The sequence below is a fragment of the Watersipora subatra genome, chromosome 1 (genome assembly GCF_963576615.1).
Source record: "Watersipora subatra chromosome 1, tzWatSuba1.1, whole genome shotgun sequence".
Lineage (NCBI taxonomy): Eukaryota > Metazoa > Bryozoa > Gymnolaemata > Cheilostomatida > Watersiporidae > Watersipora > Watersipora subatra.
This window is the reverse complement of record NC_088708.1, coordinates 180,159-206,128: the sequence shown is the minus strand read 5'-3', so window position 1 is coordinate 206,128 and position 25,970 is coordinate 180,159. Positions and strand designations below refer to the sequence as shown.

Below are 25,970 nucleotides of genomic sequence, written 5' to 3'. Positions count from 1 at the left end.
GTCAAGACCTTGCATGACCAAACTGGAAAACCATCTGAAAACATAGCCAACACCTTTGCTGAGACTTTCCTCAATTTTTACGGTTGATGATGGCACTAACCCCATTTTTCTAACAAATGGAAACAAACCAGCAATCTTTACAAAACAAAAACCCCAAGCATTAACAGTTTCCAATGATGGTGCCTTAAAACATTAAAAACACAACCCCTCCAAGGCCGCTGGCCCAGATGAACTGAGCACCTCATTACTGAAGCTCCTAGTTACCTATACCGCACAGATTTTTATCAAGCTAATGCAACACTCTTTCTCCACTCACACTGTCCCGAAGGATTGGAAAACTGCTACTGTCATACCAATTTTTAAAAATAAAGGTAGCAGACTCCTGCCATCTCATCGAACTACCGGCCAATCTCTTTGACATGTGTTTTATCAAAAACCACAGAAAACATAGTAGCACATTCCATTCATATCTTTTTGGACTCCATCGATTTTTTCTACGATTGCCGACATGGTCTTTGCTCCAAGAGAAGCTGTGAAAGCCAGCCGATCCTTACAACACATGACCTTATTGACTCCTTTGATGTTGGTATCCAAACAGATGCAGTTACCATAAAACCTTTAATTGAACGTCGCCTCTATTTGAACGCCACCCAGACTGAAGGGTTGAAAAATAGACCGCCACTCTCCAGTTGAACGCCACCTCCATTTGACCGCCACTTGGACATTATTTGATTTTTATGAGCCTATAATATCAACTGAGCAGTAGAAAACTGTCCACAAAGTCTTATTAATAATAAATCGTTTATATCAATATCAGTTAATTCTTTCATTGTCCAATTCCAAAGCTTTTCGATTTTTTCGTTAAAACTCTGAAAGCAACACCATAAAAATAATCAATAACGGTCTCAGGCTAGTAGTAGCTCTCTGTTTAACGCGGTCTTTCCACTTCAAAGTAGCCTACTAAAAAAAACCGGCTTAAATTTACAATGGTAGATGAACTCTCACCGCAACGCTATAGTAATAATTACTATCTCAGGCTAATAAATGAGGCTAATAAGGGCTAATAAGAGAACTAACATTATAAAAAGTACAAAAAACGGTTTAAATTTACGATCGTAGATGAAACTTTGAAAGCAATGCCATAGAAATAACTACTGTCTCAGGCTAATAGTAGTTTTTTGTTTAACACGGTCCTGATACTTCAAAGGACATGCATATAAAAACCGGTTCGCAAGTTTTGGACCAAAGGTTACGTTTATTGGGAGTAAAAGTTCTACGCGTTGCATTAATGCTAAATGCAGCGCGTGAAAGTTTGCTTCTCAAAAAATTGTTTGGGCGTTAATATCGACTAGTTTAGCAGTGCAGAAGAAGAGTTGAGGCCAGAAGATATTGTGGAAGGTATTGGACAACTAGAAGATGTTTGTTCCATTGAAAGCAAAAATCAGAACGCAGCTATCCGAGCAAATGATGGAAATATTTCTGTTTCAAAAACGTTAATTTTTGTTTCTGCATGTTATATAAGTATGGTTCGTTTATGTCACTTGTTGATGAATATATATTTGTATCTGATAGATTTTTGTTGTATACATTATAAATATGCAAATATATAGCATTTTATTTAATGGCATCCTTGCGGCTATTTTAACACAGCTTACAATGGATCGATGCTCATAACTCCACTTCTAATACATATAAAAATCTAGTTTTGGCTGCAAACTGTAGCAAACATATCAGTGAGTACAATGAGCTTTTATTCAACAATATTAAACATATAAAGAAAATAAAAATGTCATCAAATTTAAAATGAAATAAATTCTGAAAATGCCAACAAATTGCAAAGAAGGACACAGGCTATAATATCATCGCAGGTAAATTGCAAGCGATAGATATCATCTGGTAGAAATATTTCTCGGTTTTTGATGCACATTTATTAAGAGATCTTTGACAAGTTAAAGGTAAGTTAGCAGATTTATTGCATTTAAGATGTTTAATATCGGTTTACCGAAAAAGTGAGCAAAATATGGGCGACATTCGCTTTGCCCGTCATAGGGCTAAATTTATTCCAAAAATTCTGATGAACTAGTTGAAAAATAGACCGCCAGCCTCTATTTGAACACCGCCTCCAATTGACTGCCACTATAAAAGAAAGGTTGAAAAATAAAATGCCATGGCGTTCAATTAGAGGTTTTACGGTATTCTTGATTTTTCTAAGGCCTTTGACAAAGTGTCCCGTAACAAACTTATACTCAAACTCAGGCAAACCAAACTGGATAGCTCAATTATTACCTGGGTCGAGAACTGGCTAAAAGATCGTACACAAATCATTTTTATCAATGAAACATACTCCAAACCATGTCCGGTCTCATCTGGTGTGCCCCAGTGATCTGTTTTAGTCTCCCTCTTCCTAATTTTTATAAATTATATGCCAACAGTCATAAAGGCCTCTAAACTCAGACTATTTGCTGACGATGCTCTCTTATATTCACAGATTGAGTCAACTAATGACAGCAAACCTCCAATCAGACCTTGATTCTGTCATAGACTGGGCTGATGAATGGCAAATGGAGTTTAACATCACCAAGTGCGCGACAAATTCTTTTTCAAGGTCCCAGGAAAGCCCCTTTTTTCACAAATACCTAATGAAAGGCCAACAGCTAACAATTGTCACTCACTTTAAATACCTAAAAGTTATTATTGACAACAAACTCAACTCTAACCTCCACATAGGAAAGACCATAACCAAGTCTTTATCTACCCTATACATGCTGATAAGGTCCCTAAGAAGTTGCTCACCCAAAACAAAAACCCTTTCTTTTAGAACCATCTGCTGCCCAGTCCTTGAGTATGCCTCAACTGTCTAGTCCCCATTTTTATCCAAGCACATTAACTTTCTCAAATCAGTGAATAGGAAAGCGTTTAGGTGGGTGTTTAACCTTGAAGGTTGACTTGCAACAAAATTCACATTACACTTATTAGGTATCAAAAGATTCACCATGTCTTACTCTGCTGCGTTGTAGGTGCAAAATATGTGGAAATGTGATTACAAGCCCTTAAAAGCTCAAAAACGAACAGTTAATCGCCGCCATCACGAAACTGCCGTAGATTAGAATCCCTTTCCATAACGGCTCAAATGGGACGTAGATGAACAAGATGGCTTATGTTTACACGTTCATGCAACCTCATTCATTGAAATATATTGTAATGCTGTCATTTTGAGCACTGATATTTCAAAACCCACTGTAAAAATTTATTTAATTTTTTAACCTTAGCTCGAAGGAGTGCATATCATCCTCTGATAAACATGACGAGCCTGTTGGTCACCTGTAATAGTCGAAAAATGCTGCAAAAATTATTCGCACTGTTTGGCAGGAAGTATGGGTCACATGATCAGATTACGACTAGACGATTAGACCAAGCCGAAACAAAACTGTAAAGTAGCGAGCATCTATATTTGATATGGGCTTTTCGGTAAAACCCGAAGTGTTTGCCATAAACTAGTGCCACGAGAAGTTTTATATTGAGCCTTATATTGGCCTTTCAGTTCTCGTGAGAACATCACGTGTCAAAGCAATAACCATATTGCTTGAGTATGTGAGAGAAATAAATTGATTCCAATCTACGGCGGTTTTGTGATGGGGCGATTAACTGTTCGTTTTTGAGCTTTTAAGAGCTTGTAATCACATTTCCACATATTTTGTACCTACAACACAGCAGAGTAAGACATGGTGAATCTTGATACCAAATAACTGTAATGTGAATTTTGTTGCAAGTTAACCTTTAACAAAAATGACATGATTTCTGACCTCATGTCTGATTGGTCATGGGCCCCAAAACCTAAAACACAAAATCATTACAGAAGAAATGGCAATCCCTGTAGATTTTTACTTTAATGCCCACCTATACTATACACGACACAAAAGTACCAAAGGTACCATTAACACAAACATACAAAAACATTCCTTTTTTGTGAGGACCCTTAACAATTAACTCGCATTTTCCCCTACTCTCATTTAATTCCTTCCCAACACTTTTTACCCCTAACCTGTTGTTAAATTCAAAAGCTCAATATTTTTAATATAAACTAAAAGTTTTCTTCTCATGTTTTAAGTAGCGATATCGCTCTAATGCCCCATTTGGGGGCGAATGGGATTAATTAAATTGACTTGAGAACAGTGGTCTGATTTGGACATTGTAGCCATACCCTAAAACATCTAAATGATTTATAATTACAAACACTTATCAAAGAAATATACTGTTGATGTTCCATTTCCGAACTTGATCTGTCTAAGAAAAGTAAGGCTAAAGATGGTGTTTCATTAAGCAATTGGTAATTGGACAATTTGTGTAATAGAATGCTAATAGTGAAATGTTTAAGGCATCAGTCATTTGGTTGTTTGTTCTCGAGCAGTTGGTTTGGCATGCTATGACTTGTAGGCCCACTTCATAAACAGCTCATACTGAAATTAGTTTTATTAAATTTTAATCTGAAAAAGTTGTACTATATTTGTACTTGGTATGCTGAAAACAGTACATTTAACACGAGACATTATTTTGCATCTAATGGATTCTTGAAAATATGCAAATGTCTGTAACGCTGAGGAAACAGTGGAAACCAGTAAAAAGTGGCTACATGTGTTTGCCTACATGGTCAAGAAATAATAGCAGCCATGTTTTTTCTTTTTGTGTCATATATATTTGTGCTGGAATACGCGATACATTTTGTTTAGCAATCCATAAAAGTAAATAATTTATATAGCGCATAAACTGCATATATGCCAAACTTGAATGATCGGCATATGAAAATAAAGTATTGCATAAATGCTATGTGCCTAATGTTATAAGGAATGCCGAAGTAAGATGACATTGGCTGTAGTAATTTGAACTTTTATTATAGGCAATGTTGATATTTGTTGTTCATGTTCATTTTAATCTGGGATTCATGGAACACATGCTGTTCGAGATGCTCACGGTCACCAATAAAGGGTTTGTGTATTGAAGAGCTAAACACAGAATATTGCATAATGTCAACTTGTGTATGTTTTAGAGTTGCTCTGGATGACAGCTGAATAAATATCCTGAGGTTCGAGAGTTCATTAACAATGACCTCCCTCTATTGTATCCTTTCTTTAAATCATTAGCGCTTTTTAATGATGAACATATTCTCTATAAAACAAAGGATCACACCAATGATGTTTATGATTGCCTCATCTCACAGACATTTTCAACCGAGCATCCACAATATCAATATATGTTTATGAAACTTTAGTCAGTGATCAGTTTCTGAAGTGCTGTAAACATCTTGTTGGAGACGTTGTGGTAGTCGAGGGATTTGCAAAAACCTTTTTTCATGCTAAACTAATTTGTTGACAGAATTAACATTTAATCTTTTAGTGTACCACTACACTACGTGCCATGCCATATTGTCTTATCCAAGTTCACAGTGTTACCTTGTTTATTTATGTCAAATGTTTAACTTTCGATGCTGATAAAATTTTAGGTGCGCTCTTATCAAACCAAGTTTTTGGTAAAAAATTTAATTATTAAGTTCATGATGTTTTCGCGATAGTTGCAACTCATGCTATGCCGTTAAACGTTGCAAAAAAATTTTGCACTTTTTCATTTACGTTACGTCCAAAAATCTGAAAACGATGATCAGTAGCACACTCTATCAACTCTTGTAAACCTTTTGTCAAATGAACATATTTTGCTTGCAGAAAAACAGCCTACACCACTTTTTTTACACCGCCTACACCTATTTTACTGTAAATTATTCTGAAAAATACCCCTACGCTTTTCTAATATACTTATGGTTGACTTTTTAAAAACATTGTTACATTTACATTTGATGTGTGAAAGCCTTAATGTCCATCCGTCAGTCATAATGTTGAGAAGAAGAATAAAGCAGGAGCCCCTCCTCACCTTATATTGTACAACCTGGAAGGAGGCGAGATTGAGGTGATTCATCATGTTCCATTAGGCTTAATGCTAGCATTACTGGAAAATGATTAGACCTTTACTAGAGTTGTTGCCCCTTGCATACATACATCTGCTGGCTATCTTGACTGTTGACTAGACAATCACAAACGTATGTAATTAATGCCACCTGGTAAATGATTGCAGTATCAACCTATATTTTATGCTTCACTGCATGCTTAATATAAAATTCTCATTGCACTTCTGCTTGACCCTTGTTCCTTGCTCAGCAATCTTTAAACTTCTACTGTTGAAAGTTGTTGTAAAACAAAGCCCACTTTTTATCGAAAGTATAAGCTTACTGTCGTGTTCATCATAGTTGAAAAGATATGAGATATTGCGAAATTAAGGGCTGGTATTTGCGGTTGCCATAAAGGCATGTATTAAAGTTCAAAAATGACGTCAATGAAGACTTTTTGAGAAAGTTCTTGCGTACCATCTTTGCCCAATCAAAGCGCAAACTAATACAACTTTTTGCAATTGTGAGATGTATCTAATTGGAATCTGAATGCCGACACATTCAGATTCCAATTAGATACCAATTCAGATTCCAATTCCACAAAGTAAAAGTAATTTCGTGTGTTGAATGGAATACTTACACAATTTTACGTTGCACGTTATCATAGTTAGCTGAAGTTTGTTTTTATTGTTTGTATGTCATACTTTAAGTTTTTTATCTTGTGAAACTGAATTGTGATTTTAGTGAAATAATATTATGTATTTGTAGCGCATTTTATTAAGTGGACTGAGTCGGCAAGAGTGCAATAATCTGCTGACCGATCGAGGGTTCTATAAGAAGCAATCGCAGTCTGATTCAGTGCCTGAGGAGTACCTCCATGGTCCATATAAGGCCAAGGATGAATTGTAGTCATTTTCTGTGTATCTATTTTAGCCTTTTTTGCTAATCATCATGTAATTGTAAACTGCTATTCACTGCATTCAGTTTATGTAATATTCTTGGTGCTTTTCATACGGCCCATTTGCAGCTGATGATGCAGTTTTCTCAAAGCTTCATTCTGCCAGAAATCTGTTGATACATTGCAAAGGGTGTTTGACTTGAACTTAAACAATATTCCATGAAGATATTTAGACAGTTATGTCTGTGCTCTTTTTCTTTGATGTAATACAATTAATCGTCTCCATAGTAATTGTAAAATTCCTTCTTATCTAGCTTATTGTGTGTCTTTTGTGCATTGTACGGCTTAACATAATACCAATCTTCGGTTGTTGTCATAGAATATTGTTCAGCAAAAGCTGATAGTTTTTCAAAGGCGCTCTGCATCAGTTTTGTTTGCTTATTAATTGCTGTCAGCAGCTGCTTGCTGATGCCCATAGCTCCTGATTCGCTGTATTCTCTTTTGTTTGGCAGATGATCCTTTGCTCTCTGCTCTGTCCATTGTAGTGCATATGGGGTAGATCCCTCAAACTCTTCATCTGTCCTGCGGCTACAAATCATCACCAGTTTGATGCAGACTGGTACCAAACTATTTTACTGTTCAGTGACACAAGTCTTGTTGCATGCTCACCTTGACATGCTATCGGAATAGCCTGTGTCGAGAGGCTCTATCCATTGCGGGCTCTCTTCAGGTCTCATGAGAACATCATAGTCATCACTTTTTCCTAACAATGCAGTTTCTGTTGTGTGTTTTGCGTCATACCTCCACCCGTCTGCAGCGCATGTAGATCAAATAATCCAAAAATCATTGGCAGTAAATAAATTTGACCAAGTCTATTGGTTTAATGTAAACTGAAAACAAATGTTTATTGATAGAATTGACTCATTTTGTTTGGCTTAAATTTAGCAGTTTCAGTTTGCGAATAATCAAGCTCAAATCTGCAAAATTAGAATAGACTTACTTGTAAAGTTAGGTTTCAGTCTAGGCCGGAAGCGGTCAGTTGGCTGAGAGCTTATCCTTCCCACAAGATGGTCTTCATCGTAGTCCTTCAATCGCGATGCTATAGCGTCGAGCTGTCCTATAATATAACCAAAAGGTTGGAGCTGAATATTCTACCCCAAACCCCTATCCGCTTTCTTTTCCCTTGTAGTAGCCATTCCACCCAATACAGACCGCTGTTCTTATTCTGACGAAACAATTGACATAAACTAGCAAGCACGCACTTGCACCATCTCTGGTCCGATAGATTTTTTGTAGATTGCTACTAATAAGGGGTACAATTACTAATTACTACAACTGCATTCTGCAAATTTTAGAACTTGCATACTCACGTGATAAATGCAAAGGGTATCGAGTGTAGTCTTTTCCGATGGCATGATCACAGTCCAACGTTGGAGGGGTGTTGGATCCAGCTATCTTGCTCACCACTGCAACAGTGCATTTACATAAGTAGGCGTACCGCATAAAGTATATAGAACGGGTATTTGTTGCCAAAGAATGACCTGGGTTGTCTTGATGCAATTTCTATGACAAATGTACAAACCTAATGTGTGCTTTCTGTCTCATCAGTGGCAGTGCTGTTGACCACACCAACAATGAATGAAGGCCAATGATCATAATGACAAGTACACAGGCATGTAAACCTACATATAGCTAACTCGGTAACATACCTTCAAAAGTGGTTTGGTATGATCCCTAACTGGCTTAGTTAATAATTAAAACCAAAGATGAGAACATTTACACTTGCTGCCCCCTTTTTCCCTATCACATTCACTTTAAAGTATTTGTGAAACTCTTTTTCTTGATGACTGGACGAATCATCTCTAGGAAATGGAGCGTCTGATAGAGAGAGCCTACAGTATACACGTCTTGTTTTTCAATTTAAGAGACATCTTGGCGTAAGAGTTGTGCGAGGTCTTTGTTAACATTTGGCATGTAACCGAGTAGAATACTCAGCGAAATTAGAAAGATTTCTTATCAAGAAACCAGTGCTCTTTCTAGTATGAATTGAGTTGGTGTATGTTATATAATAGTATTGTGGTGGCTGATTGTCAGGGGCAGGACCGAGCTAGACAAGATAGCCGATGCCGAGGCGACTGACGCCAAGACCAGGCCAAGCCCCGACTTGGTAGAAAACACGGCCCTCAGTAACACTTCCGATCAACCGAAAGTCGGCTACCGAGTTGGCCCTGCAGACGAGGGGCAGAGTTAAAGCCAGGAGCTACACAGGATACAGCAGAAGCGACCAAGAGCAGAACACCTGGAAGTCTTCACACTATGCAGTTACTTACATGTTTATTGCATATTTAACTGTATCCTTATATTTTTGTTGCAAAATATACACTCATTTGCCTTATACTAAAGTGGTTTGATTCTTGAGAAGCAAGTAGAGAAACACGGTCAGTACCTTTACATTATGCCTTTTTAAAGCAAATTAATAGTACAGCTTAATTGGGAGCTGTTGATCACCAACATAAACGGCGTTACGCCTGCCGCTATTTCATGTCTGTCATCCTAAAAAGCAAGCTGTGAGTTGAGCTCGGCTTCAGCTAGATGATTCCGCAGAATCATATCAGTCGATGTATTTATTACAAAGCTAATTAAATAAATGAAATTTTTGCAGAACAGAACGCTAAATCTCAAAAGGTATAAGATAGGCTTATCATTAGTTGTGTATTAACAACGCTCTGCTTGCATAGATTTTGCATTATGCGCAACATGGTGTTTTGGTAAATTTAAATCAAATTCATATCTGGAAACCGAAGTTTAAAGCAGAAAATATTCAAAATGCTAAGTTTTAACAAGTCACCCACATACCACTTTAGTATCTACTTTACGTCGTAGTTTGTTTAAACACCTGCTCAAAAAAGGAGAAACTATAAACAATATCTACCCGCATTAACTGCATGGCCTCTGATGTCATATTCTCCATCCATTGTTAACACGAGACATTGCAACTGACTCCTGCTGCCAGCCGGTAGCCTAGATAAGTAGATAGAGTAACAGGCTACGAGGTTATAAAAAGCTTGAACAGCTATCTGACTATAAGCTAGACAGGAAATTCATTTTGAGCAAAATGAAGGGAGTTGCAGTAACCAACTCATAAACCTTTACCAAGCATATTTTTAATTTAATACTTGTAATTTATGCAGATATATTTTGAGTTCTTGCTTAAATCTGTATTATAACCATTTGATATGATTGTAAACTTACTTCCTCCAATGATATACAGCCCCCATGGGGGGCTGTATATGCAATGATATACAATGATATACAGCACCTATGGGGGGCTGTATATCATTGGAGGAAGCAATGATATACAGCCCCCATGGGGGCTGTATATGCAATGATATACAATGATATACAGCACCCATGGAGGGCTGTATATCATTGCTTCCTCCAATACAAGAAAATGATTCGTGCTCAGTGTAAACTAGCTGATAGTCTTCTACCAGATTTTAGCTCATCTTTGTTACGACTGACCATTAATGTAAGTGTTCACTTTGGTGAAGTGTATGTGTTGAATTTGGTGAACTGTACGTGCGCAGTATACATGTTTTTCTTTAAAATATGATTGACTATAAAGACACAAGGTGTGAAGCAATGATTTTGTCTGTTAGGAGGTCAAACAAGCACAGACTTGTTTGGTTGTCTAGTCACTCACTGTTATAGCAATACTTGATAAAGTCATTCTAGTAAATATTGATCTACAGTCATACTTCGACTTACGAGCTTAATGCGTTTCGAGACTGAGCTCGTATGTCAATTTACTCGCATGTTGGTGCAATTTATTTATATATAGCACAATTAAATATATATTGATTGGTTTCCATACTCTAAAAAGCAAATAAAACACTCAAAACAAGATATTGTAACAGAAAGAACATGTTGGTTATTGTCCTAACGTACTACATGCTTTCAAAAAGCAACAAATAAAAAATAAAGCAAGGAAATGTGATTAATTAAAATGTAAAATTAAATACATACAATAGCAGTTAACGCTCGCATTTGCCAGAGAGGGAAATATAAGTTATCCTTCGTTACAACAGTTGACTTTGATAAATTTGGATTTTATCAAAGTGTTAAAAGACAAACTTAGAAGCAAACCTAAAAGCAAACTTTCATTTTCAACTAAATGTAATTAAAATTTCTTCGGCGTTCATAGTTTGAAGTTTCTCGCTGGTTAGCGAGAAATTTTTCCTTTTTTTTCGCTTTCACGCCTAGCCGGCCGTTTTAAGATAAACCTATCTAAGGACGTTTGCCTTTGTCGCCCTTTCAACATGTTGCGATTAGGACGAACAAAGGTGTCATCACAAATGGTTAATGCACGACCACTAGCCAACTTGTCCGAATGTCTATTAAACAGTTTGGATAGATAGCGCCGGCCTTTTCACATAGCATCGTTTCAGTTACGCTGTCACCGGCCAATTGTTTGTCCAATGCCATCAGCGGTCGTGAAGATCGCTGCACCGTTTAGAAACTATGGTTAGTCCTTTTGCGAACTAAATGCCCTGAATATAATCCTTCTGTTTGATAGTTATGAATGTATTTCTGTCATATTGCCGAGCTAGCTCAATCACGCATACACATTTCGCATATTTTTCAATATTTTTCCGTTTAATATCAATTGTTATCATTTGCTTTTTCTTTGTATTATCTTTCATTTTACTGGCAAACTTTTGGTCTACGCACAGTACCGTACGTTTAATTCACATAATTCTGCACAGAAAATCGTACACAAAAAACACGGTACAACAGTATAACCTGAGCAGTTGAAAAATACAGAGTGATGCTGTTCTCATAAAACACCTCCGGCATACTTGGCAACTGACTCAAGTGCTCGTATCTCAAACATGGCTTGTATGTTAGTGCTAAAACTTGCTTGAAAGCTGGCTTGTATCTCAAGTTTCTTGTACGTTGGAGCACTCGTAAGTTGAAGTATTACTGTATTGTAAAATGACAATTGTTGCCATGAATAATTAAGGGTAGTAGTAGTCATGGTAGCATTAGTAGCAGTAGTAGTGCTAGTAGTAGTAGTGCTAGTAGTAGTAGTGCTAGTAGAAGTAGTAGTGGTAATAGTAGTCTGTTTGAAACTTCTAATCCAGGACTGTTTACATCAAAAAGCTGCTGTTATTAAATTGTATAAAAAGAAAAGGCTCTTTAAAATAAAACCGAAAAAAGCTTGTCATAGCATTAAACTAAATATATAGACTTTCGGAGCACATTTAGCTACATTTCAACATTTTTGTGTCAATGTGCATTTTTTTAAGCTTAGCCGGTTATAAACAGTTTAAGGTTTTTAAGGCAGCTCAAGTTGCAATCGTTCTGAAGAGGTTCTTCTACTGACAGACATTGTTTGTTAGAAAGTTGAATTATCGCTTTTGAACTTCAGTAAGGTGTGATCTTTTGAATTTTTAGCCCTATCGCAAAGGCACGTGTGAGTCAAGGAGAGTTTGCTTTAGTACGACCAGCTATACATTCAATTCTTCTTCACAACAGTATCCTGGAGTACAGTGATACTGTTGATACTGTAGTACAACTGTGATACTTCAACAAAACATGTTGAGATATTGGAACTAAAGCCTGGTTCACATGGGTTTGGTTATTTTTTACATTCACACGTATAACTAGAAATTCCACTGTCATACAGCCCGCGACCAAAGAGATGGCCAAAGATATTGGCAAAAAAATAAAGGGTACTGATGGTTGAGAAATGCAATATTAGCAATCAAATGGCTCTGCAGTGCAATAGGATAACTGCAATGGTAGCTGTAATGTACTGGGTGTAGGTGTTATTATATACAACAATAAGCAATAATGAATGGAAAAGATGTTTATATTTTCCCCCTGCAATAGGAGAAATGCAATATTGGCCAATATTAGAAGTAAAATGCACTGATATTCTTAGAATAATCAATTTTATTAATATAGTAATAATAGAAAACCAATACACAATTTTGTTTACATTTCCAAACGTCATAGGTAGCAATATCGAGAATTTGTGGTATTTATATAGGTTTTTAGAAAATTTATTTAAAAAGTGTTTGGTCATGACAAACAACAATGAAAGGAAAATATTACACGTTTATATCTCTCCCTTGCAATAGGAGAAATGCAATGTTGGCCAATATTATAAGTAGAATGCACTGATATTATTAAAATAACCAATAATGTTAATATAGTAATACAGCAATAATAGAAAACCTATGAGCATTCACGCGTCTAGAAGATTTCTGCAAACTGCAGCAAAATAAAAGCTGTTACAAAAGTGTTATAAAGCTGTAGGCCTAATTTACTGTAATGTATGTAATTCAACAACAATAAAGAAATATGTTTATTATAACTCTGAAATGCAAAATTAGAAGTAAAATGGCAAGCTACTGTGTACTATATACAGTTTGAAAGTTTGTTGCGTTGAATGTAGAATGGTTTTGATAAGCGATCTTTAACAGAAAGCGAGTAGGAGCATTCACGCGTATAAAACTGTAGCAAAATAAAAAATGTTCTCGTCATGAAGGGGGGTTGTAGTTCGGCCCTAGCTTGTACATAAGGTGTAAAGAATTTCGGCTAACGTTTCAAATAATGAAACCTTCGGTGATTGGACAAAAAACACAGGCTGATAAACTGTGTACCACAATTTCGTACCTGTAAATCGGTCTACGCCTCAAACGGTCTACGTTTATTACAGAAACCTTCGAATAAATTCGATTACAAGTAAAAAATGCCATAGACTGATGAAATGAGCACGGTTTTCTCGTGAAATGCGCACTAGTAAATAGTTCTTCTATCTGTTGCACGGCTTTATTGGCGTTTCAATTTTCGGTCTTAACTTTTATTAAACCGAGCTTTTCAAGCTTTTTGTGGCAATTTTCGTTCAAATTAATCTGTCTATTTGTGTATAATCCGATCAGATGGGCAAGTTTTAAGATATTATCGAAGGTTTACAAAGACTTGGTAACATATTTAAATAGGTTTAAATGTGTTTTGTATCGTTATTATACTTTAACGACTTTACATTCCGATGCTTAAATTTGTTGATGAAATTTCTTGACGAGGGTTCGTCTCATTGTTGATGAATAATTTTCGTAAGTTGTGTGCACATGCATTTATCATAAAAACTCCCACATTTCCGCTCCACTCGTGTGGTCGTGGGAAAAATTTATGATGCAGATAAAAATTATAGGCATCCATGATCCATCTAAAAGTTGTTGTCGGAGGAGCCTTTGTTGAAGTATTACAGAACTTTACTAATTGAGGCTTCCATAATATGGTCATTTTAAATAATCCCACGACCAAACACGAGCGAAGCGAGGGTTTGGGTGCTTATGATAAGTTCATATGTGCACACAACTCTCAAAAAGTATCCATCAACGGCCACACCCAAACCCTTGTACCGAAATCCAATCAAAAAATTTAACCATTTTTCTGTGGAGTCGTTTAAGTATAATAATGATACAAAACGCATATAAACCTATTTAAATATGTTACCAAGTCTTTGAAAAGTGTCGACAATATCCTAAAACTTACCCATCTGATTGGATTATACATAACTAAAAAGATTAATTTGGCCTAAAATCACCATTAAAACCTGACAAGCCTTTTTAGTCAAAATTAAGACTGGCCAACAAAATGCCCATAAAGCCGTGCGACAGATAGTAGAACCATAAAGTCGTGCGCATTTCACGAGAAAAACGTGCACATTTCACCAGTCTATGGCCGAAATTACCACTGGAATATCGTTTTTTGCTTTTTCTCGGAGGAGTATAGTTCATATTGGAGAAAGTTTGTTTCCTGTTACAACGGTAAAATATTAAGAATAGTAACTTTAAGGTCTTGAGAATAGATTTTACTGAACTATACTTTTCGCTATTATTAGGGAAACTGAAAAATTTGCGCACCTTCAGTAAAATCCAATTTCAAGATCTTAAAGTTACTATTCATCGGCTCACACAAACCAACTCTCAATATTTTACCGTTGTAACAGAAAACAAACTTTTTCCAATATGAACTATACTCTTTCCTATTTTGAGTTCGAAACATTAATGACTTACTTGTTAACAACTTCGCTAGGGAGCGCATCACTCGATTAGCTATCAATGACCAAATCTTACAACGAAAAAGAGAGGAAACTAGGCTGCGCGACCTTTAACAGAACACTGCACGTATTTAACAAAACTATTTCTATTATTTTCTATATGAACTTTTTCTAAACACTTTATATGTCTCCTTTTCTATATTTCTATTATTATATATTTCCTTTGTTATTAGTTCGTATACAAAACACTTTACATATACTTATATAGGGCCTATGTATAAATCTATTTACAACATTATTCTATATCATATACCATTATTCTACTTCTATTACTTTATATACAACTTTACGTTTCCCCTATACTTTCCATTCACAACATTCCTAACATTTTTCTATACTTACACTTTTAAAATAGAACTTTTTCACCTTTATACATCTATTTATATTACACTACCAAATAAAACTGTAATACCAACAATTAACCAATTACTCATATACTTGGTTTCAACCCTACAATACTTTACCTCCAAAATAAATTGTTAGTTGCACCTTTTTGGAGTCGTGCTCCCTCAAATTTATTTTATATCATCTCGAACAACTCTCATTTACACTATACTCTGTCAATTCCTGCTGACAACTACTTTTTCAACAGCCAGCAGTACCCTTTCTTTTTTCCATTATCACTTTGGTCGTGGGCTGTATGACAGGGGAATTTCTAGTTATATAATACCCTATTGGATAGTTTGCCATTCTGGTTGCACTGACTTTGTAAACTCTAACAAGGAAAATGCTGTGTACCAACTATCCATTGAATACAAACATACTCCCACATATAGAGTTTCATAACGATTCTCCTCGGACTGCATATCAAGTAGTAGAACTCCAGCTCTATGTTTGTTCTCCCTGCGTGTTAAATAATATTTTATTAAATACCAATGCGTAATTTTACCTGAAGGATCATGCAATTTTGTTATCTTTTTTGATGACTGTTAGCTTGAGAATTGCCATATCCGCTATTTGTTGTATGAACATTTCACATTAACACATACTAACATGAGAGAGAAAACTGAAAAACTGGGGATTCAGTTAAGAAAAACAAACAATGAAAGGTTACCTACAGAAAGGATCATTGCCATGTGCGCCATATGCCCTATAGTACTTGCTTCTAAATTCAATCACTTTTGAAGTTTGTGACACCCTCCAATCACCATGGAATCCTTCCGGAATCTTGTCACACCGTCTCACTGCAACAGTGGTTTTTGGCTGAAGTGGAATATAGACAGATGGAGATGCAGACACATTAGCTTTGTGAGAACTTTCATGCGAAGGCAAGAAAGAGGTATAGCATACTCTTTTTGTCTGCTTCAGCCTGTATGACTGAGTCTTGCTTGGTCAGTAGGTCTGCCCAGCTAGGTTTGTCTAAAATAAAAAGAGCAAGTGACAATCTTGCTGCGAAATGTGACAATCGAGAAAGTGGAAGAGCAGCTAAATTAAATAATCCACCTGTAAGATGAAACTTGTAGGCCCATCGGTCTCTGCCATCGCTCCAAAATTCACAGTCTATGCGATACTTTTTAGACAGTGAACCAACTACAAAAGAAACTAAAGGAGACCAGATTGTGTCCTAGTTGAGCGTGTCATGCAATATAAACTTTCACAAATGATTGAAATGCAGCAAAACCTGTAGCAGTCTAGTTTGGTTGCTTGAAGCCTACGTGGCATCTGAGTTCTATGTATTTGCCACAAGGTTACAAAGCAAAAAGACAACAAAATTATGATTAGAAGTAATTTGAAAAAATCTGTAATCTTTCGGCATGATTATATACATGAGTAGTACAGCAATGACTAGTCCAGCAATGTCCATGATAAACATATTATTATTTACAACTCACCCCATTATTTATATGACCAGTCACAGAAAAATCCTTAAGATAGTCAATATTTCTCAACAAAATCATTCTAACTACTAATGTAATCACAGAAGTATTACATGTAACTCACCTACTGTTTTAGGAACTGATAGAGCCAGTTAGTTTATCTTTAGAAGCAATATCTTATCACTATTAAAATAATTGAAAATCTATGAAGTTTATTGTTACTCCATGTTTAGTTGGTTTTATGTAGAATGTGTAGAAGGCAACATTAGAACAAACCATTGTGTAAGGGATGAAAATAAGGACATAGATTTACATTTAGTTTCAGTGTAAACCAAAACGTACTAAATTTACAACTTTAGATTTATACTTACTTTAAATAGTAAATAGTAATACGTTTTATCAATCTGGGTTCTAAAGCACAAAGTGATCTTAAAGCAATTGTGGAAAACTGCTTTGTTGACTAAAATTATGATTATAAAAAGCAGTAAGTCTCTTTTGTCAAATTGAATAGGCAGAGTGTGATAAAGAACAGTCAAGTATGTAGAATTAAAACACATTCTATTGGCAAAAAATTTAGAGGAACAGAAGAAATGTTTAAAACCTGTTTTAGTAAACTCTTTTGTTTAGCTAGAATCCCTTTCAGGAGTGTAATGAATAAAAGGAGTGTAATGAATAAAAGGAGTGTAATGAATAAAAGGAGTGTAATGAATAAAAGGAGTGTAATGAATAAAAAGAGTGTAATGAATAAAAGGAGTGTAATGAATAAAAGGAGTGTAATGAATAAAAGGTTTGCTGTTGAAGGTTTAAAAAACTGAAGGACTCAACTAGATGCCCATTGGTTGTATTAAAACATGTGTATATATATAAAATTATATGGTTTAAAGTATATAGCATATATACATGTTGCCATACAACATACAGTATATATGTTGGTAAACCATATATATATGTTTTACCCCTGCTGAAAAGACACTAGCCGGCGCTGCGTCAGAAGCCCGTTGTAATGGCTGGCCTGACCAAGCTCCGACTGAGGAAATCCGGCAAGGAGGGGCTCCAGCCCATAAGCGCTAGCATCAAGACAGATAGCCGAGGTAGAGGAGGTCTGCCCCTTCTACGCTGGCAGTAGAGAAGACCCCGGCTGTGGCCCTCCAAAATTATCACCAGGCTTTAGAGGTTTTTGAGCCCGGATCCAAGAGGTATGGACCCAACACGCCACTGTGCCCATCCAAACCGAGCCGAGCCAACCAAGAGTACCTAGACCAAGAAAAACTGTATGGCCTAGCGGTTGCATTGCCGAGACAGTTCGGGCACAGGTGCTGAGCCGAACCCACTCCACCAGCTACTTCCTTTTCGGAAAACTGAAGGGGTGGCTCGATCATATTCTAGTCGACACTGAACGCACTACAAACTTTCTGAGCAAGCAGATGTTCGACAAGTTCTCCCAGGCGGCAAGGAGCTATGCTTGAAGAAAGCGACAGCCATGTACTCATGGCCGATAAGATCAAGCTGCCTTCCTACGGAGTCGTACAACTACTTGTACAGCTCCGAAATGTAAGACCGAGGAGGTCTTTGTGGTAAACCACATCAACAAAATTGTCATTTTGGGGATGCCGTTTCTGGTGGCCCACCAGTGCGTCACGGAGTTTTAGCAGTCCGTGGTTTCCATAGTACTACAGTTTAAATGTAACTTTCATGAACGGGCAACCCCTGACCTGTATAGCAGTACAATATTGTCAAGTGTTCTGATAAAGCACAGAGAATAAGCAGCTGCTCAATTATTCTGAAATACTTAAAGGCAGTTGATTTATGGAGGTGTTAGTCGAGTATTTATAGAGTGTCTGTCTATTTGGCTGACTGTCGTGAGTTGGAGTCTTGTTAAAGGCCACTTTTTATCATGATCACTAACTCTGGCTGTGGAATAACAGATGAAAAGACAGATGCTGCTTTTACTGTAGTACATGTATATTTTACTATAGTACATGTATATTTTACTGTAGTACATGTGTATTTTACTATAGTACATGTATATTTCACTGTAGTACATGTATATTTTACGATATTACATGTATATTTTACTGTAGTACATGTATATTTTGCTATAGTACATGTATATTTTACTATAGTACATGTATATTTTACTGTAGTACATGTGTATTTTACTGTAGTACATGTGTATTTTACTGTAGTACATGTATATTTTACGATATTACATGTATATTTTACTGTAGTACATGTATATTTTGCTATAGTACATGTATATTTTACTATAGTACATGTATATTTTTCTGTAGTACATGTATATTTTTGTCTTACTTTATTTTAGACATACACAATATTTTTTATTGCTATTTCTTTGTGACGTAGATGTAGACCTTGCTGTCTATAAAAAAAGCGAAAAATTGATTTAAATTGACATTGAAGGTATACGCTCAATTTGATTAAATGTAAAGTTACTGTAATTATGGACCCTAAACCTAGTGAGAATGAGAAAAAAAAGAAAAGTTGTCGATACAAACTAATAATAATACAGTTACTGAGTAAATGTTAAATTATTGGGTTAAGTTTTTCTTTTTGAAGGGCCAAATGTGTGAGTTTAGAAAGATCTTTGAATGGATTAGATTAGGCCATTTACGTGTACCGTATGTTACAGTTCATATAACGTGAATCACTACAACATAAACGTTCTCGGACCAGATTACTTATGTTGTAGGAGCATCTAATGTATCTCAAAGTGAAGAACCAAATAATACAAATATCAGCCTTAGATATCATGTTTCTTTTAGAAACAAGACTAAATAAATTTTAGAGTATTCTCGTTTTAGAACCGCCATTGGATTGCAGTAAGTTTAAACGCCCTCTTAACAAAAGAGTTGGAAAGTTCAATTTATCGCCTATCAAGTGCGACAACACTGTTCTGTCATCAGCCATTCTATGTCAGAGCTTCTATACTTACATTAATTTACGCCAATTTATTCTTAAATCTAGCATCAAGTACTAATATTTCCTAGTTGCAAGTAAACTCTGTTTATAAAATTCTTTGCTGGCTGACCCTGTATGTAGAAAAAAGGTTTGGAGGGCACTTACAATCCTACCTTCTCGCACCACGACGCCTTCAACTCTTCCATTATGGTTGGTCAGGCGGAGGCACATGTTCTCGCTAGTATCAAGGCTAGGAGACCTTTTCAGTTCAACCTTTATTTGTAGCTTATGTTCAGCACACTCAAGACTGTGCCACAGTAGCTTGACTCCTCCTGCTGCTCTGCCTACAGCAAAAAAGGAGCTAATAACTTCATATCCACCAGTTAAAATATGAGCTACTCTACAATATGATCTCTACTATAATAAGAGCCGTGATTGTAATTGTGCTTATAATCGTTATGTTACGTGTCATGATCTCTCACACAATCATGATTTTCTAGCATGTCAGCCGAAGCATGAAGCGTACTATTTTATCTAATCGATATGAATGATTTGCAGGTGGAATAAGTATGATACGCACAAATATTCCTCAATATGGCCAGTTGGACATGTATTGTAGTGGAGAGCCCACCTGTCTGTAAAACTCTAAGTTCCGAGTTCAATTCCAGTGCGAAGCAGAGTTCCGGTTCGAATATTATTGGTTACTACTGGCTCACCTTATTAACACTCACTATTGGTTACTACTGGCTCACCTTATTAACACTCACTATTGGTTACTACTAGCTCACCTTATTAACACTCACTATTGGTTACTACTAGCTCACCTTATTAACACTCACTAATGGTTACTACTGGCTCACCTTATTAACACTCATTATTGGTTACTACTAGCTCACCTTATTAACACTCACTATTGGTTACTACTAGCTCACCTTATTAACACTCACTATTGGTTACTACTAGCTCACCTTATTAACACTCACTATTGGTTACTACTAGCTCACCTTATTAACACTCACTATTGGTTACTACTAGCTCACCTTATTAACACTCACTATTAGTTACTACTACATTACCTTATTAACACTCACTCTTGGTTACTACTAGCTCACCTTATTAACACTCACTATTGGTTACTACTAGCTCACCTTATTAACACTCACTATTGGTTACTACTAGCTCACCTTATTAACACTCACTATTGGTTACTACTGGCTCACCTTATTAACACTCACTATTGGTTACTACTAGCTCACCTTATTAACACTCACTATTGGTTACTACTAGCTCACCTTATTAACACTCACTATTGGTTACTACTAGCTCACCTTATTAACACTCACTATTGGTTACTACTAGCTCACCTTATTAACACTCACTATTGGTTACTACTAGCTCACCTTATTAACACTCACTATTGGTTACTACTAGCTCACCTTATTAACACTCACTATTAGTTACTACTAGCTCACCTTATTAACACTCACTATTGGTTACTACTAGCTCACCTTATTAACACTCACTATTGGTTACTACTAGCTCACCTTATTAACACTCACTATTGGTTACTACTAGCTCACCTTATTAACACTCACTATTGGTTACTACTAGCTCACCTTATTAACACTCACTATTGGTTACTACTAGCTCACCTTATTAACACTCACTATTGGTTAATACTGGCTCACCTTATTAACACTCACTATTGGTTACTACTAGCTCACCTTATTAACACTCACTATTGGTTACTACTAGCTCACCTTATTAACACTCGACGCGTTATTAATGATTATTGTGTTGTAATGATTATTAAGCTGGCTTCAGACATGGCTTTCATTATAGTAAAGATTTAGATTAGCTAAAGTTAATCAAATTCATATGGTAATTATTTTATTACTTATGCATTGCTGGGCATTCTGTTAATAGTTGAATATAATATGTATTGTCTTACACAAAAAGATAATCCTAAAAAGCAGAAAAATATGATTACTAGTGGTGTATAAATATAAGAGCGCAGTTAACATAAAATACACTGAATTTGTAATGGGTTGAATTATAAGTGGGAGTGAACCTATCACAATGGTTCCATATCAAAGTAAGATGTGAGCTTATTTTATCTCCTCATCTTTTCATCTCAGTTTGCATAATATACAGCTAATGTTGTCCTATATCAGCTATTTTCTTCCCTTTTTCTGATACAATATAATTTAGCTACCAGAACTTCTCTAAAAATTGTGACCAAGTTTAGTCTTTAAATTTCTCACTTTATTACATTTTGATTTATATTTGAATTTTTTAATCTCTTATCGAAACTTTACAGAAATTTTCGTCAGTAAATCTTTCAACCATTTAGTGACTAAATAGGTGATTCGTAAATGATTTACACAACAACTGAATTTTGCCCTGTTTGTTAGCTTTGTAGTTAGTTTTAATAAAAGCAAAGAATTGCTGACATAATTATAAAATATTTAACCCTATCACAATGAATAACAAACAGTCTATGTACAATTTTAACTGACAGCTACTGGTTGAGTAATAACTCAACTGTTACCGTTTCAGTAAAAAACCATACTTAGTGTACTTGATTATGTAGCTGATTTACAGTCAGCTCAGCCATAGCCAACTAATTAACCAAACTATGAATATAAATCTTGATTTTTCAACCACTTTTAGCAAACGGTGGTAATATGTACCGCAAATCTTACCAAATACATCATCTATTGGTCCGAGTATGCGTAGATAGTACTTGCTAATCCACAGCTGCCTGCCCTTTTGTCCTATCACTTGCCAGTGTTTCCTAAATGTCACTGGAACACTCGCGCATCTGATAAATTCTGTAACATAGCGAAGACTGCTTAGGTTGATACAGAAGCATTATAAGGACGTTGAGGATTTTATAAGACACTTCAGCACATCTTAATGCAATAATATTTTTTAATTTGAACCTCTGCTAATATTATATTTTGACTTTTAGTGATATTATTTTTGGATTTCTGATAATATTGTGGAAATGTTTGCAAACTGAGGGAAAAACAACTACCTTCATGACAACAAACTACTCTTCCTAAACTTTGAGGGAGCCTCTGTCCAATGATCTCATTGCTCCGGAACTCCTCTAGGCCTGTAAGACTGATAGCCACTAGATATGGCTTCCCTACTGTCCTAGCCTGTCTTGACAAGCTGTTGTTTTTGCGTAGTTGTCCCCCCTCGTCGAGCGGCGAGCAACAACAGCTTGTCACAAGACGTACTGCACCTGATGCACCAGCTGCACTTATAAGGAGTTGTTCTCTTCCGTCTACGCGGCTTGGCCGCGATGTTATGTCGGTCGCTCCATTGGTAATCATAACGGATTTCGCGCAAAAATTTATGTAGAAAAAAAACAAGATTACAACGTTTAACCAAAGACCAGTTTCTGTTATAAACTTTAGTAGAACTTAAGAATAAAATAAACTTAAAATAAAATCCATAAGAACAAATAAAACTGACTGATACAAAAATAGAAATAAAACTTACTGAGCGCACAAATAACGACATGTTTAGTCGCTGTTGTTGCCTAAGTTCTCAAATTTTAATAAAGTTTACTGCAGAGAGGGGTCGCCAGTTAAACGTTCTCATCTTAATTTTCTACATAAATGTTTGCGTGAAATCCGTTATGATTACCAATGGAGCGACCGGGATAACATCGCAGCCAAGCCGCGTAGACGGAAGAGAACAACTCCTTATAAGTGCAGCTGATGCCTCAGGTGCAGTACGTCTTGTGACAAGCTGTTGTTGCTCGCCGCTCGACGGGGGGGGGGGGGGGGGGGGGAGGGCAAACTACGCAAAAACAACAGCTTGTCAAGATAGGCTACTACTGTCCCCATGATCACTAGATAACTGCCTGATGCCATAGCCCTACTATCTAGCAATATTGTTTACGGAGGGGTTCCTGCTGGGATGCCAAATTAGCTCGGAATTGACTATACAGGTAGCCACCAAATACAAGGGCCAGAGGTATTGCTTTTTTTATTCATTAATGGCGCATATTGATGCAGTGTACTCTTTGTCAATCAATCTAAAGTTCAGAGAAAAAGAAAGAGTGTTGCACCAGTCCTTTGGTAAACTTTGCAAAGTACTTGCAAGACGAGACACCCTGACCTTGACATGACATGTATGAATATTTGGCAGTCAGACTTTTTCCTGCCACATAGTTTACAATTATAACATATGATGTACTTATGAAAGTGAAGCTAAAACAGAATGGACAAATCCAATCTACTTAACTAGCAACGTTGTAAAATCCAGTAGTGAACTTACAGTAAATAACAGGACGAGTATTGTAAAGAAAGGAGACAAATCCAATCCGCATTCATATTATAATGTAGGTCAACCATCACATCATATTTGGACCACAAATATATTATTGCTTGCATTGACCCGACAACAAACACATTACCTCATTCCTTGTAATCCTATCTCCAAATTGACTCAACAAGGAATGACTCCAATTCATTTGCTGAGAATATGGCTAAGCTGTGAATTGCTTGAACGAGTACATGGATACAAAATATGTGATATTTGCAAAGCTGTATAGGTTTAAGCATGTATCCCAAAATGAGATTAGTTTAATATGCACTTGTCATAACAAGAGTATAGTAACAAAATATAAAATGAGAACATATACGAGGATATGAGAATATGAGAGCGTACAATATTCTATAGGGGTACATGAATGAAACGCAACTTTTTGACGTAAAGTATATGAATAAAACAACATTTAACTTAGGGTATATGTTAGGGAAGCAGTGTTTTTACATATAACAATTGTTACACAGACCGCTTGGATATGATCGAAGTTGTTATCCCAGTTGCTACATAGTAGCTCAAGCAAATGAAACAATGTTACGAAATGGTGTAGGTGCAGAAAACAATGCTACAACACCTGGTTGAGAGCTCAAGGTACGAGCAGCTGCATAAACAGTTAATGGCAGCTCCTCGTATAACCATGAGCTATGTTTCCGGCAGAATAGACTAACTCGCTATACATAATCTATTTCTTCATATACATTTATTAACGACATAACATATCACCTAGTGTAATGCTGATGACCATACACTGCTTCAAACAATTTTTTCAATGTCCTATACTCTAGAAATTCTAATGCAAAATCTCTTTATTGCCACTTCAATACATGTTGTGGTATCCAGATGACAACTCTAGTGATATAGGTATGCGTAAGCTAGTAGTTAGAAAAGACGTAGAAGGCATGAACCTTTTAATCTCAATTATAACAGTAAAAAGTGGCTGTATTATATGCAGTGACAAGTGGCTGTATGATATGTAGTGACAAGTGGCTGTATTATATGCAGTGACAAGTGGCTGTATGATATGCAGTGACAGGTGGCTGTATTATATGCAGTAACAAGTGGCTGTATGATATGCAGTGACAAGTGGCTGTATTATATGCAGTGACAAGTGGCTGTATGATATGCAGTGACAAGTGGCTGTATTATATGTAGTGACAAATGGCTGTATGATATGCAGTGACAAGTGGCTGTATTATATGCAGTGACAAGTGGCTGTATTATATGCAAACAAGCCAAATCCCTTCTCCACTCTTTTAACTAAACTTACGACAAAATCATCATTTTAGAGCAATATTCCAGAATGTTACAAGCTAAAAGCACACAAGACATACAAGAGAGTAATACATGCAGTAACAGCACAGATGGGCAAACACCTAATCTTGTAATGTAACAGAGAGCACTGGTTTGTATAATTGTACTATACCAGAAATGCCAGGTGAAATAATGTATTCAGCCATTGGGAATGCATAATCTATATATAAAATACAGAAACCAGACTAGAATCTAGGTATGGCTAGGGCTACCTTACCCTGTCTCGCATGAGGCGATATTCGGGAAACCCCCAATAGTAAGCACACAAACATAAGATGCCAACACATCATGTTTCATGCGAAGCTCGTGACATGAAACTCAACAATGATCCCTCACTGTCAGCCATCCACTGTTGACACTTACGCATCCTCAACAATCATAGAAAGATCATCAAGATAACTAGAGACCGGCAGCTCTAATATTAATCCATGAAATCCATGAGGAGTTGTGAGTTGATGACGTGGGAGCAGGAATCAGCTGAGGAGCAGTTTAAGACCCTTTATGTATCTACTGATGTAATAGTCATCTTCTCCTTCTAGCTCCAGCTCCCCCTCTACAGTGAGCCGACACGATGACTCCTGTTGTAATGATAGCTGATACACCAGCCATTTC

The 25,970-nt window shown here is 36.4% G+C and overlaps 3 protein-coding genes across 4 annotated transcripts in view; 1 reads left to right on the top strand and 2 right to left on the bottom strand.

Annotated features, from left to right (window-relative positions):
- The window catches only part of LOC137408035 (selenoprotein M-like), a 17,008-nt gene extending 9,891 nt beyond the window's left edge, over nucleotides 1-7,117 (top strand). The window contains exons 2-4 of the mRNA XM_068094427.1: nucleotides 5,045-5,115; nucleotides 5,877-5,955; nucleotides 6,701-7,117. Of these exons, the coding sequence (XP_067950528.1) occupies nucleotides 5,045-5,115; nucleotides 5,877-5,955; nucleotides 6,701-6,841 (291 nt within the window). The 3' untranslated portion in view covers nucleotides 6,842-7,117. The remainder of the gene's footprint in view (nucleotides 1-5,044; nucleotides 5,116-5,876; nucleotides 5,956-6,700) is intronic.
- On the bottom strand, nucleotides 7,103-25,725 carry LOC137385556 (uncharacterized). The gene is made up of 12 exons (XM_068072038.1): nucleotides 25,722-25,725; nucleotides 22,406-22,534; nucleotides 19,874-20,044; nucleotides 16,408-16,494; nucleotides 16,255-16,323; nucleotides 16,023-16,148; nucleotides 15,729-15,807; nucleotides 9,763-9,851; nucleotides 8,201-8,296; nucleotides 7,831-7,947; nucleotides 7,500-7,641; nucleotides 7,103-7,418 (listed from the first exon to the last, which is right to left on the bottom strand). Exons 1-12 carry the CDS (start codon nucleotides 25,723-25,725, stop codon nucleotides 7,103-7,105), a joined length of 1,425 nt encoding a protein of 474 aa, XP_067928139.1.
- The window catches only part of LOC137409640 (protein prenyltransferase alpha subunit repeat-containing protein 1-like), a 37,549-nt gene continuing 36,817 nt past the window's right edge, over nucleotides 25,239-25,970 (bottom strand). Inside the window, exon 8 of one of the 2 annotated variants that reach the window (XM_068095579.1) lies at nucleotides 25,239-25,970. In XM_068095579.1, the coding sequence (XP_067951680.1) occupies nucleotides 25,832-25,970 (139 nt within the window). In that variant the 3' untranslated portion in view covers nucleotides 25,239-25,831. The other variant, XM_068095580.1, reaches the window with a different exon arrangement.

Excerpts from the sequence above, each read along its gene's own strand:
- LOC137385556 (XM_068072038.1), bottom strand. Across the intron at positions 8,297-9,762 it reads AGGCCATGCAGTTAATGCGG|TGGTGAGCAAGATAGCTGGA; the intron begins GTAGATATTGTT and ends GCACTGTTGCAG. Across the intron at positions 7,948-8,200 it reads ATACCCTTTGCATTTATCAC|GACAGCTCGACGCTATAGCA; the intron begins GTGAGTATGCAA and ends GTTATATTATAG.